At 40.7% G+C, this 14,593-nt stretch overlaps 1 protein-coding gene and 1 non-coding gene across 3 annotated transcripts in view; both read right to left on the bottom strand.

The window, feature by feature from the left end:
• Positions 1–13,634, bottom strand: part of Fbxo3 (F-box protein 3) — a 33,735-nt gene extending 20,101 nt beyond the window's left edge. Inside the window, exons 1-3 of one of the 2 annotated variants that reach the window (XM_031371199.1) lie at positions 13,468–13,634; positions 10,967–11,056; positions 7,889–8,052 (exon numbers count right to left, since the gene is read on the bottom strand). In XM_031371199.1, the coding sequence (XP_031227059.1) occupies positions 7,889–8,052; positions 10,967–11,056; positions 13,468–13,571 (358 nt within the window). In that variant the 5' untranslated portion in view covers positions 13,572–13,634. The remainder of the gene's footprint in view (positions 1–7,888; positions 8,053–10,966; positions 11,057–13,467) is intronic. The other variant, XM_031371198.1, reaches the window with a different exon arrangement.
• Positions 188–326, bottom strand: LOC116092810. The gene has a single exon (XR_004119506.1).
• Positions 13,635–14,593: the final 959 nt, after the last annotated feature.

Genomic DNA, 14,593 nt, shown 5'->3' with positions numbered 1-14,593 from the left:
AGAAATCTGCCTGCCTCTGCCTCCCAAGTGCTGGGATTAAAGGCGTGTGCCACCACCGCCTGGCAAAATATATGTATTTTTAATGTCAGAGCTAAAATGGCAAAAGAATGGATTTATAAGCAGTGCATTAACTTCCACTGTTGCATGTGGCTTAAAACATACTAATCTGTTTATCTATTTTGCAAGTAAATGTGAGGCTAGGCCAGTCCAGGCAAGGCTCCTGCAGAAGCACCTCTCCCACACAGGTGCATACCTGGCCCCTCTACTCTAGGCTTAGCTGAGAGGGGGTGGAGTACACTGAGCCCACCCCCCAGGAAAGCAAGCCAGGAACTCACTTGTTATTTGTTTTTATAGGTCAGAAGTTTGAGTGCAATTGGACCCTGTTTAGATCACAATGTTGGAATCACAGTGACAATTGGGCTGCTAGCTCATCTTACCTATCTGTTGCTTCAGAGCCTCTTCTAAGCTCTCTGAGTATTTACAGAATTCAGCAACCTGCAGTTTTTTCAGTAAGGCTCTCAGTGCCTAGGAAGCTCCTGACATTTCCTATTCTGTACCCTTCTTCTCAACAACCAGTGTGTTTGCTTATTTACAATCAGCAGGAAAAACATATGGTGAATCTCTCTGCCTTCTGAAAGGCCCAGGGCCTTTGAAGAATTTACTTGGTTAAGTTAGGACCATTCAAAATACTTTTCTTTTTAATTAACAAGCTCAAGTTCAATTCATTTGGGAACTTAACTATAATTTAAGTAATGAGAATACATTAAATAACAGAAATCAAAATGATTTGTTCTATCACTGCCAATATTCAAGGAGAAATAATTGTACATGAATATATACCAAAGGCTGAAAATCCTGGTGAGCTACTTTAGAACACTGCCCAGGAGAAAATTTCACCAAATCTCTCAGTAACTAATAGAGACAAAAAGGGGCTAGAGAGATGGCTCAGTGGTCACTAGCATTGGCTCCTCTTGCAGAGGACCTGGGTTCAATTTCCAGAGTCCATATGGTAGGTGGCTCATAGCTTTCTGTAACTTCTTTTCCAAGGAATCTGATGCCCTTCTATGGCCTCCAAGGACAATAGGCACAGCATTGGTGCACAGATGTACATGTAGATAAAATGACCACACAAATAAAATATAATTTTTAGATTTTTTTTAAGATTTATTTTATTTATATGAGTCAGACACACCAGAAGAGGGCATCTAATCCCATTGAAGATAATTGTAAGCCACCATGTGGGTGCTGGGAACTGAATTCAGGACCTCTGGAAGAGCAGCCTGTGCTCTTAATCATTGAGCCATCTCTCCAGCCCTTAAGTCTTTTTAAAAATAAACAAATGATGGGAAGTGAGCGGTATCAGTGGCAGCAGCATACACCTTTATTCCCAGCACTTGGGATATAGGTAGAGGCAAGGTGGATCTCTGTGAGTTATAGGCCAGCCTAGTCTACAGAGCTAGTTCCAGGATAACCAGGGCTATACAAAGAAACCCTGTGTCAAAAGCCAAAACAAGCAAGCAAGCAAGCAAACAAACAAACAAAATAAAACAACAAAAACCAGGGCCAGGTGTGGTGGCCCAGAGGAAAAGGTGCTTACTACAAAGCTTGAGGACAGGAGTCATCATCTCTGGGATCCACAGGCGGAAGGAGAGATTTGATTCCTGAAAGTTGGCCTCTAAACAAGTGTCACACACTAAATATGTGTTATATACACTAAATAAAATATAATTTAAAAAATTAAGATCTGAAGAGATAGCTCAGTTGGTAAAGGGCTTCCTATAAGCATGAGAACCTAGGATCCCTAGTGCCCCAAAAAAGTGAGATGCAATCATAACTCCTATAATCTAATACTAGGGAGGCAGACACAGAGAAATCCTTGGGCTTTGCCAGCCAGCCAGTCTAGCCCAATTTGTGGGCTTCAGGTCCACTGAAAGACCCAATCACCAAAAATATTTAAACATTTGGGTCATTTCCAGTTCTGGATGAGAGAAATAATGTAACTTTTAAAGGAAAAAGTGTATTTTTATAGTTCTGTGTCTTGCTGCATACATGTGCAGGGCCTAGGAAGGCCAGAAGAGATGGAAAGCAAGTAAGGAAGACACCCACCATTGCCTCTGGCTTCTACATGTATGCACACATACACACATAGAATATATATAATACACATACACAATTAATTTTAAAAACCATGTATGATAAACTAATATGATTAGAAGGAAGTTTATAGCCCTAAAATAGTAGGGAGTCTAATAAAAAAAAAGGTAGAAAAAAATCTATGATGTAAGTCAGCAGGAGGTAGAAATCATAGTAAATTAAAAAATTAGTAAAATGAATAAATAAATTTATTTTAATAAATAAAAAACAAGTAAAAAAGACTAACCAAAAAGCCAGTTCTCTGCTGAAAAGATTTGCTTGGTCCCCATCCCCCAAGAGTGGAGGTAACAAATAACCTAACACAGAAATGGAAAAGGTTGCATCACTATATATTTCCTAAGCATGAAAAGATGTGAAGCACATTTGAAAACATAGATGTAGTAAACAATTTCCTGGACAAACAATTTATCAAAAAAGAAAGCCTCAAGCCTTAGATAAACATTGAATCCTTAATTTAAAAATTTCCGACAACGAACTGCAGGCTGAGTGGCTTGCTGACACATTTACTAATCATCCAAGCAAGAAATAAGAGCAAGCTTAACAAAAGCTCTTCCAGGGAACAGGAGAGATGGTGCTTCCTTGTGTATTTTACCATCCTATCCTTAGGTCAGCATTATTTTTATAGAAAATCTTAATAAGAACATTGCAAGAAAGGAGAATTAAAGACCAACCTCTTTCATGAACATCAATGTAAAATTCCTAGTGAGGGGCCAGAGACATGGCTCAGCTATTAAGAGCAGCTGCTGTTCTTGTACCCAGGCTAATACCCATCCCTAACTTCAGGTCTGGAGAATCTAAGGACCTCTTCTGGCGTCTGCACACACAGTACACATGTAGATATACATGCAAGTAAGACACTACATACACATAAAAATAAATCTTTTCTTAAAATGTTATTTTTAAAAGTCAGAACTGGAAATAACCCACATATTCATCAACAGTAGGATGAACATAAACTCAATCTACTCATATATTGTATCTGTAACAAAAACTACTGAGCTTCACAATCAAAATAAAATTAACTTTTCCAAATACTTAACCACTTAATTTATATAAAGTCGAGAGAAAACTGCTGGATGGATAAGCCGTCAGGACAGTGTTGTCTCTGTGAGAGAGGGGGCACGAGGGGCCTCTGGGGACAGACAGGGCTCCACTAGTACATCTGGAGAATCTTTCCTCATGCACTGACTTTGTGATAACTCACTCTACATAGTATTAACATCACTAATGATAGGCAAACATCTCAACAAAAACCTACCACTCTAATCATGAAGAAAATATCAGACAAAACCAATTTGAGATATTTTCTACAAAATACCCCATGAGTACTTCTCAAAAGGGTCCAAGTCATAAAAGACAAGCAAAGACTCAGAAAGTGCCACCGCTAGTTAAAAAGAAGTGACAGCTATATGTGATGTGATCCTTTAAACTGGATCCTAGAAGAACACTAAGGACACTAATGCAAAGTCTGATGAAATCTAAATCAAATGTGAAAGTAACAAACTATTAATGAATTTTTAGTTCTGATAAATGTCCTCTAGTGTGATAGACTAGGGAAACTGAGAAGTATACACAACTTTCTGTAAATCAAATTACTCTAAAGTTAATATATATTAATTATTGAATATAACAAATATGTTTAATACATTTATATATAATTTGAATTATATTATATATTATAAAGTATATAATAACTATATAAGTTAATGATTCTTGCTCTGCCAGAATGGGGACTTGAATTCAGATCCCTAGCAACCTTTAATGCCAGGCACTGTGCTGAGTAACTGTAATCCCAGAATGTGGAAACAGAGACATCACATCCCTAGAGGTGAATGACCAATCGAGCTAATTAAATCAATGAGCTCCAGGTTTACTGAGGGACCCTGTCTCAAGAAATGGGGTGGTAGGTTGAGCAATGGTAGCAACACCTTTAATCCTAGCACTCGGGAGGCCCAGGCAGGTGGACCTTTTTGAGTTCAGGCCAGCCTAGTCTATAAAGCAAGTTCCAGAACAGCCAGAGCTTTACAAAAACAAAACAAAACAAAACAAAAGGGTAGGAAAAAACTTAAGAAGATATGAGGCATATCAACTTTTGGTCTTCACATGCACACAAGTAGTCACACACACAAACATGTACATATATGTATACTACATACACATATAAAAGAAAATGTAAAAAATAAGAGTTTGGTAGAAAAGAAACCAAGCTGAATAGAAGCCAGAAGTAGTATATTGGATAAGGAAAGAGGCTAACATTTGTATGCTATGTGCTATATGTTAGACTATTTATTATGTAAGGTTAAGAAGTAAAAACACCTATATAGTTAACAGATAGAGAGATATAAGGGAATATATATATTTCAGTAAAATTAAGATTGGAAGAGCTAGCTCTTACCTCAGCCCCACTACTTACCGGGGAGATCTCTCTCTCTCTCTTTCTCTCTCTCTCTCTCTCTCTCTCTCTCTTTCTCTCTCTCTCTCTTTCTTTCTCTCTCTGTGCACGTGTGTGTGTGTGTGTGTGTGTGTGATATTGCCTGTGTGTGTGTGTGTGTGTGTGATATTGCCTCTGTTTGTGTTTGACCTTGTTCTCCAAAACAATGAGCTAATGCCACCCACCAGAGAAAACTGCAGAAGGTGGGACTTGTCATGTGCGTATTTATTTAGAGAGTGCCTTACTGCTTTCACTAAGTAGTCACCTTCTCTCCTGTCCCCTTACCTACTCAGAGAGGAAGCTGTGACAATGTCTCAGAAGCCAAGACTGGAGTTTATCTCTGTTGCTTACTAGTTACTGGTCCTCAAACAGGCTACCTAAACTCTCTTTGGATCTTTTCTTCCATGTGAAGGTACTAATAATCAATCAAGGTTTGGTAAATAAAAGCTGAGGCTAAATCCTTTTTATTGGAACCCAGCCACTCCCTTTTGTTTCTGTATTGTCTATGGCTGTTTCCCAGAAACAACAGCCTAACAGCAGAGTTAAACGCAGGTCTCTGTCACAGAAACTAAGGGTCGGTCCTACCAACTCTAAAATATTTACTGTTTGTTCCTTTAAAAGGTTACTAAACTTTTAAAGCCCAGCTCAAGTCTAAGCCAATATACAAGAAAATATGATTTGAAAATACACGATTGGGCTGGTGAGATGGCTCAGCGAGTAAGAACACCAACTGCTCTTCCAAAGGTCCTGAGTTCAAATTCCAGCAACCACCTGTAATGAGATTTGATGCCCTCTTCTGGTGCGTCTGAAGACAGCTACAGTGTACTTATTTATAATAATAATAATAATAAATAAATCTTTGGGCCAGAGCAAGTAGGAACTGAGCAAGCAGGGTCTACCAGATCGAGCAGGGTCTACTAGAGCAAGCAGAGGTCCTAAAAGCCAATTCCCAACAACTAGATGAAGGCTCACAACTATCTGTACAGCTACAGTGTGTACTCATATACATAAAATAAATAAATAAATCTTTAAAAAAAAAAAAGAAAATACACAATTAACAACCTCAGGATGCTCCGTAACCCTTACCCCAAGTCTATTGCCTATCTGCTGCTAACTTCCCTTTTTAACCTGACACCTGTATAACCTTAAAGTTGAAGGAGGACAGTGGCTTCTGAGGTCAGCAGCCACATTCCTAACTTAGTGTGAAACTCAGAGCCTGAAATTCCTAGTGGCCCCAGCACTGTGAATATTCCCAGTTAGCCTGACAAGCCCTGAGAACCGGCACCTAGGAGTAAGTAGAGCAGAGGTTGCCAAGGAATCTGACAGCTAGATGTAGAACAGACACAGAAGCTAGGAATACCAAAGGACAAAAAAAGGAGCTATGAGTCTGTCCAAAGAACAGCCACACTGCACTCTCACACTCCAAATGACCTAATCTGGACTGACAGTTTAAAGAGAGCTTAGTTATTCTAAACAAAATGGGCTCTGTCTTCTCCCTGCAACCCAGCTGAAGTAAAGACTATACTTCCAAAGTGAGGCCTCTAGTCAATTCCTGACTTTACCTTGTACTTTTTGGTGGTAAACCGGATCTTCTATGCCCTAAATTAGTACTATCCCTACAAAAAGACAATAATTATCTTCTTTACAGGATTTCTGGAAAGTAAATGAGGTGATATAAAACACTTAGTTTCCTGTCTACCTTTGTATTCAGTAGCAGTAATTATAAACTATTACCTATTTTACTTATCACCACTGCAGACTTATTTTCAGATGACGTCTGTCCTCTTGAAGCAGCTATCCCCACACTAGGTGAATGTTATTACTTACTTCTTCTTAGAAGGTAAGCTGTTGTGATATTAATGGGGGACTCCCAGGGTTCCACCCTATTCCATCTACTCAAACCATGTATTCTGCCTTCTAATAAACACATCATGGGGCTGGAGAGATGGCTCAGTGGTTAAGAGCACTGACTGCTTTTCTGAAAGTCCCAAGTTCAAATCCCAGCAACCACATGAACCATCCACAATGAGATGTGGCATCCTCTTCTGGTGCATCTGAAGACAGCAACAGTGTACTTAGATATAATAATAAATAAATCTTTAAAAAAAATAAATGCATCGTGGTTTGTCTGAAAGTGTCATTTTTATGAGACATTACAGTGGGAATCTGAAGAGAAAGGAACGCTATTTCAGAAAGATGGGTTCTAATGAGAGTGGGGAAGAACAGATTCAAACTCTAGCTTCACAAAACCAGAGCATGTGCATGGCTCCACCTAGTGAGTAAGTCTGGAAACTTCAAGTGGGAAGCAGATGAGCAGTAATAATATATTTACAGGTACTAACAAATCCTACAGAAATACCTTGTTAATATTTCTAGCCATAATTAGACAATACAAGAGAATGGATCCTGGGGTCAGATCAGCCTCCATTCAAATCTTAGTTTTACTACTTTGCAAACACCAAACAAAAAGGTTTTCTCACTCTATGTTATTCTTACATGCTTAAAGACCCAGGTGCTTTCCTAACATTTGATAGACAAAACCAGGAAAGGGTGCTGATTCAAGTTTTCAATTAAAAAATAATCTTGGCTGGAGAAATGGCTCCGTGGATAGAGCACTTGTCATATAAGCCCGAGGACTGAAGTCTGGATCCCCAGAAATCACACAAAAGCTGAGCATGTGAAGCAGACTACCTGCAATCCAGCATCTGGGAGGTAGAGACAGGAATACCTGGGGGAAACCGGCTAGCTGGACTCGCCCAGTCACTGAGCTCAGGAAGAAAATAAAAGTGGAGAGCAATCCAGAAAGACATGTTATGTTCTCTGACTTCCAAATGGATGTGAGCACATCCATGAGAACGTGTGTACACACATGCACACCACAAAAAATATACTCACAACAACAATAATAATAACAATAGTCATTTTTAGGACTAGGGGTATAGCTCCATTGTTGAACACTTGCCTAACATGCACAAGGCCCTGGACTCAATCCTCATCATTGCAAAACATAAAAAGAAACCATAATGGTTATTCTCAAACAATCTTAGCATCATTTTTTATATAAAATAAATATAATGATAAAGTAGTTCAGCTTTTTATTCTAATAGCCATATGGGTTCCAGGACCAATCAAAAAAGGACAAGATCTTTAACAATATCAGCATTATACTTCCTTGGCTAGTAAAGTGTGAATGGTGACCTGGAAGAGGTTGGATTAGTCAGGTACACAGCGGATCTAAAGTTATTTAAACTACTTCTTCTTGACTAACTAAAATGTGGATGGGAGGCCCTATATTCCCAGTACCTTTCAGAGATAAAACCATCCGAGGACACCTGGGCTCCAAGTACTTCTTGAGGTCATCCCAGGCCTTTTTAATAGCAGCATAATGGTCAATGTATCTTCCCACATCTGAGTATGTATCTATGAAGAGAGATTTCCAGCACTGATTCTTCCGGGCTTTCTCTTCCCTAGATTTAGAAAACAAGATTTAAAAAATCTCTTGAAATGATATTAACATGTCTTTTCTCTTTTCCTTTGCTTGAGATAGGGTCATATGTAGTACAGGCTGGCCTTCAACTAGCGATGTAGGTAAGGATAGCCTTGAATTTCTGATCTTCATGCCTCTAGCTGTCAAATGGTAGAATTAAAACTGTGTACCACAAGCCTGGCTTAGCATGTATTTTTGATATTAACCAACACACTTTATTGGGAGTTTGTGGTAACTCTGTCTTTTTATTCTTAACTTATTTTTTGGCTACAAAGAGAACTAGATAGCAAGAAGTGATACATCAAAAAAAGAATAGTTACACTGTCATGGTAGGGTTATTGGTCACTTATTTTCTCACTTTCTGCCTAATTTTTTTCAAGTTTCCCAGTTCTTAACAAAATTATATGAATAGTATATCAGTACAAATTTCAACTTACTCCTAAAAATGTATCAACTGAAAACAAACCTTTTTGAAACAGAGTATGTCTCTGGCTGGCATGAACTATGACTGCCCCCCTACCTTTACCTCCCAAGTGCTGAGGTTACAGGCATGTGCGACTGAACCTGGCTTCAATTATAAATATACAAAAGGCACACATACTTGTCCCATTTTTGAGAATATTAGGACCTAACGGCATAATATTGCTCTAGCACATCTACATTGTCTCAGCCAGAGAAGAATAAATCAAAACAAATACAGATTTAACATCATTCATTGCTTTAATTATATAAACATTTCTTAAGGGTTCAGTTGGCCACTGAGGACATTAAAAAATGTACACTTTTTTCCCCTTCAAAAAGTAGACTAGTCATGAGCCTTTAAAGAATGAAATGTAAGCCGGGTGGTGGTGGCGCACGCCTTTAATCCCAGCACTTGGGAGGCAGAGGCAGGCAGATTTCTGAGTTTGAGGTCAGCCTGGTCTACAGAGTGAGTTCCAGGACAGCCAGGGCTACACAGAGAAACCCTGTCTCGAAAAAGAAAAACAAAAAACCAAAACAACAACAAAAAAAAAACCCAAGAATGAAATGTAAACGTCATAGAGGATAAGAAACCACAAAGGGTATTTCAAAGTACTGTCAAGTGGGCTTAAGACTTTTTCCTACAGAAAATGCAGAGCCACTGAAGGGCTTAAAGGGAAGCTAAAAGGGGAGAGTTGAACATGGGGGTGGGAGGAGGGTAGATTTAAGGGTGTAAACTAGGAATATTACAGAAGACACAGGAAAGCTCTGAAGCAGTCCTCACGACAGGCAATAAACTGAAGCAAGCTGTGGTGAGCAGGTGAAAGGAGTAGAGACATGTGGAAGCACTAGCCAGACCATGTGAACATGGGGAAAGCCTGAGCACCCAGGAGGACTCCTAGTTCTGGCTGGGGTTCAGGGATGGGTGCTACCATGAAGACTAGGAATGTAGAATCAAAACTTTAGATATGAAGAAAAGAATAAACCAAAGCAGAGGTATATTGCTTCTTTTGAAACAGTGTATATAAGTCAGGTTAAACTCAAACTCAGGATCTTCTACCACAGTCCTCCAAGTATAGACGATGTGTGTACCACCACACCAGATTCCAGGTGTACATTTTATTTGTGTTGTTTGTTTTCAGGGAGGGGGCTTAAGGATAGAATAAAGCATCTTTTTATTAACATATAGTATTAATATAAATACATGCAGCTATTATCAACAAGGCTGTGGTGTAAGTAACTGTAGAATGCTTGCCTAGCACGAGTGAGGTCCTGAGTACAATTCCCAGCACTGTAAAGACTGAGCTTGTGACTTAAAAAAAGTTACTTATGGAAACTGTTTCTATATTTCTATATCCTTATACCTCTGGTCCTTGATTTACAAATTTTATATATATAGCAGGTGATGCCCAAAGTGAAAGATGAGTACTTATCAACACTTTAGATTTCCCCCTTCCTCCTTCTATCTCCTCCTAATACTTAACAGCTGTTATTAACGATTCCCTTGGTGCAAATAAGACTTCCAGCTTTAAAAAATATTCCCCAACTTTAGTGCCCCTGACTTCCCACAACTGAAGAAACACATTAGGTATTCCTGCCTTTCCTTTCACACTTCCTAAATCTTACTGTCATCTACATTTTTACTCTGGCAATATGGTAACTTTGACTGGACTCAGTAAGAGAAACTAGGGTTGGAAAGGAAAGCCAGTACATACTAGCATTATAGTAGGCCAAGGTCAGGGTTCAAACCTATATATTCTGCATTAGAAGCTGGGAAGGGGAAAAGGCAAGGGGTTCAGAGCATCACTGGAAACAGTTAACTAGAGGGAAGCATTAGTATGCAATGGCACAGTTTACTAACATTTACTGTATGTTTTATAACATTTTACAAGGAACTAAAAGCAAGGTTTTGGAAAGCTCCAATGATACAATGAATGATACACACTTAAGAAGATGGAAATGCAAATTAGCCTTCTTATTATATACTGTGTATGTCCACTGAGTTATACTTTACCCCGTAAACATGAACAATTATCATATATCAATTAAAATTTACCCTAGTGCAGCAGTTTTCAATCTGTACATCATGACCCCTCTGAGGGTTGAACGACCCTTTCACACGGGTAACCTAAGACCATCCTGCATATCAGATATTTACCTTATGACTCATAACAGTAGTGAAATTACAATTATGAAGTAACAATAAAAATAACTTTGTGGCTGGGGGTCACTACATGAGGAACTGTATTAAAGGGTTGATGCATTAGGATGGTTGAGAACCACAGCTCTAGTGCCAAGTGTGGCGATTCACACTTGGAATTCCAGCTCAGAAGAGGCTGAAACACAAGGACTGCCACAAGGTCAAGGCCAGCCTGGACTAGAGGACAAATCCCTGACCGTGTCCACAGAGGAAGGAATGTTCACAGAATACTTACTCAGATATCAGCCAGTATTTTTTGCAATGTCTTCTCCACAGTGGATCATGAGTTGATAGTTGGCTAAGTCTTCGACTAACATAGCAACAACTAGCAGTAGCCACATTCAGTTAGTATAAAAGGGGGAAATAAAAATCAAAGATTAAAATAGTAATTGTTAAATCTTAATTCCCTTTATTGTTTTTATTTCTATTTACTACCCATAAAGCTGCAATGCAGTATCTTTTAAAATTTACCTAATGTGTAAGTTAGTATAATTACCCTGTGAGTATCAAGGAGAAAGCAACATACTATCTCAGAATCAAATTAAACTCCCAATAGATTGATACAGCTCAACCAAACAGTTAAGCAAATATGAACCCAAACCCTTAGAGCTTGGCAACAGGTTGTATGCTTGGCAAAGCTGGACAGACTGTAATGGGCAAGAAAGAAACTGCAGTGTGCTGGATGAGTCTGTAGATGAAAATAGGATTCAACTTCACTTACTTCCACAAAGGTTTATGGAGGAGTCATGTCACTTCAGCTTAAAATTTTTGATTACTACTTAAAGCTTTGAACTAAAAGTCTGTTCTTACAAGAGGCAACATGATCTCATCAGCCATACTTCATGCGACCTGCCTGTTAGTCATTTCTACCTTTAGCAAAACCAGCTTTCTAGTTTTTCTAGTTCAACAGGCCACACTATTGTTAAGAGACCTAACAGCCTCTCAATACTGTTCCATTCACCAGGACAGAAGTGCACTCTGCCACACTTCATGTCTTCCACTGTGAGTTGGTCATCCTGTCCTCCACATTCCTTACCAGTACAATTCCTTCCCAATACTTGGCCCCTCTTGTAATCACACACTCACTTGACTTTCCATCTTGTCTATAGTAGTCAAACTACATAAAAAAGACCATCTCTCTCTAATTCACTATTGTAATCCTACATTTAACTGGCACATGGCAGACATTCAAAAAAACAAAACAAGACAAACAAACCTGAGCAAGTGAATGCAAAAATAAACAATTCTTACACTCTAGCAGTACAAACCCTGTAGCTGAAGAAGACAGCAGGAGAGTAAGGTTGCTAAATTGAGGAGAGTGAAGTATTCCAGACAAGGAGACGAGCATATAAAACCATGTGCAAGCTTGATGGACTGTGTAAATATGATAGTGGAGAAGGCCTGAAATGCCTTAGATAATAAGCTAGTGGATAAGGACCTGAAATGCTGCAGAAGTTCAGGGTCCAGTGTGTAAACAGGGCTATCGTGAGCTTTTAAGAAGGATGACAGCCAGACTGGTCTTTAGAAGATAACTCTGGCGGCACGCAATCAAAGAAAGGCGGCTATCTAAATAAGAAGTTATAGCAATAAACTATTTCAGACGAAATACATTTGAGCTGGCCAGCCTTTCCTACAGAAAAACTTTGTGTTAGTACAGGCTGAGTAGGGGGAAGTGTGTTTTCTGGAAAGACAAACGTCTTAGCAGGTATGAGTGGAGGCCACAACAGAAAACCCAGGAAATATCTCTGCCACCACTTAGCTAGCCCAACCAACTGCTACCTGAAACCAAAAAAAAAAAAAAAATCTGTACCTCTTAAAGGCCCCTAAAACCAGGACACAATCATCAAATGCCCAGGATCCAGTAATCAATCAAAAACCAAAAATGTGTCTTCCCCATATGAGAGGACCATTTTGCAGTCTCTACAAATATACACGGAATTACAAGAAACCCAAGCCATGATGTCAAGAATGTAAACAATCCTGACACAGGGGGTGAGGGTGACAAGAAAGGGCACACGGCGGGGCCATTTGTCCCTCCACCCTAAAACAGTCCGGATTTCTGAAAGAATTCTTGCATGCCCAGTGTTTATTTTTGTAGTAAATGTTGGTCATCTGGGAAACCCTGAGGTAACTGCAGTCACCTGTAAGGCCTCACCGGAAGTCGGTGACAAAACACAAAATCCAACCACCCACCATAAAAAAGGAGAACTGACAGCCAAAAAAGTCGCAGACACGAGACAAAGTGCATGCTGTCCGCGATCATGATGGCATCAGAGAATCAGAAGGTCGCATCGCAGGCCTTCTCGCGCGCGCTCGTTCTACCTGTCTACAAGGGCTCTGGTCATCTTGGACCCCAGGCCCGACAGGGATGCGCGTGGGCCGAGACAGTGGCCTTTCCACAGCGCTAGACCAGGCCCCAAAGGGCCAGCTAGGGTCCGCAGGGTGCAACCCCGGGGAGCCACCTCTCTCTTCCGCAACCCGGCCTAGCCGAGGCTTGAGGGAGAGGGCGCTAAGTTCCCGAGGACCTAGGCCCGGGCAGGAGTAAGACCTGTATGCCCAGACCGCTCCCCCGAGTCTCCTTCAGCCCCCCCCCGGGTGCTCTGCGGGGGGGTGGGGATAACGGCCGCCCTGCAGTCACCCTGCTGCGGAAGGAGCCCACGTCCAGCCAGCGACCCCGGGCCTCCTACCCTGCCTCCTTCCACGTCCCCACCCCTGCCGAGAGCAGCGCCCCATTACTTGATTAGGTCCCTGTAGTCCACGAAGGATAAGATGAGCAGCAGAGGGTCGGTGGGCAGCGACTCCAGGGTCAGCAGCCCTGTCTCGGCCTCCACGGCAGCCATCTTGCCCGGCCCGCTGCAGCCTGGAACCACCCCAGCCCCGCCCCCGCCACCCGAACCGCTCCGCGGCCGCTAGCACAGGTTAGTTATGTAACTGTCGCCCGGCCCCGCCCCCGGGATGCCCCGCCCACCCCGCGGCCTGCCCTGCGGGGGAGCGGCTGTCTTGCTCATCTCTGGTCTTGAGCTGATCACAGTTGCCTTCAGAGCCCATCTCCTAAGTTTAGCCAGACCCCTGCCAGTCTGTTTCCGAGTCTTCGGTCTCTTCTTCCACACATTTTATATCTAGTATCCTCAAAGCCTCTTCCTAAATCTTACACTAACCTTACCTAGCCTTTGAGTCCCAAACCCATTGTTTCATTTCCAATCCATGGTCTCTATTGCCAACCTTGGACTCCCATCGCCACTCTCAGCCCCACCTGCACTCTGAATTGCTGCTCAACCGTCCTAAAAAAAGAAAAAACAAAAATGACCACCCAACAAATGTTAGTTGTCCAAACCCTTACCACCAGACTTCTAAACCCACCCATCCTGGAGAAAGCTCCACTACTTAGTGTAAGAAATAATCAAATGTGAATATTTTCCATCAAGTACTATAAAACTTGTGTTTAGGACAAGGAATTTGATTCTTTTTAATCTTCTGAGCACACCCTCTTAGTAAGCATAAATTTGTCTTGTCTAGACACAATAGTTGAAGTGGTGTTCTCTTTCTTTTGTACCTCAAATTTACTTCTAACATTAGGACAGAGTAGGATATAATATAGCCTGCCCCTCTGATGAGTTTCTCTCAGCTACTTTAACTTGGTTGGCATAGCAAATGTTCAGCCTACAAGTAAAAAGTAAGGAAATTGAATTTTTTAAATTTTATTTTATAAATTCAGATTTAGTACCACAAACATGGGGGCTGAAGTGAATGAGACCACTGTAGGACGGGAAGGTGCAATTCTTTAGCTTTTTAAAGATGCTATGAGGATGAGCGTGGAACAGTAATTACGGATGGTGAACAAGGAGGAAATTCTTTTCTGTTG

Source organism: Mastomys coucha, unplaced genomic scaffold (genome assembly GCF_008632895.1).
Source record: "Mastomys coucha isolate ucsf_1 unplaced genomic scaffold, UCSF_Mcou_1 pScaffold15, whole genome shotgun sequence".
Taxonomy (NCBI): domain Eukaryota; kingdom Metazoa; phylum Chordata; class Mammalia; order Rodentia; family Muridae; genus Mastomys; species Mastomys coucha.
The sequence above is the reverse complement of the archived record's forward strand: the minus strand, read 5'-3'. Positions and strand labels throughout refer to the sequence as shown.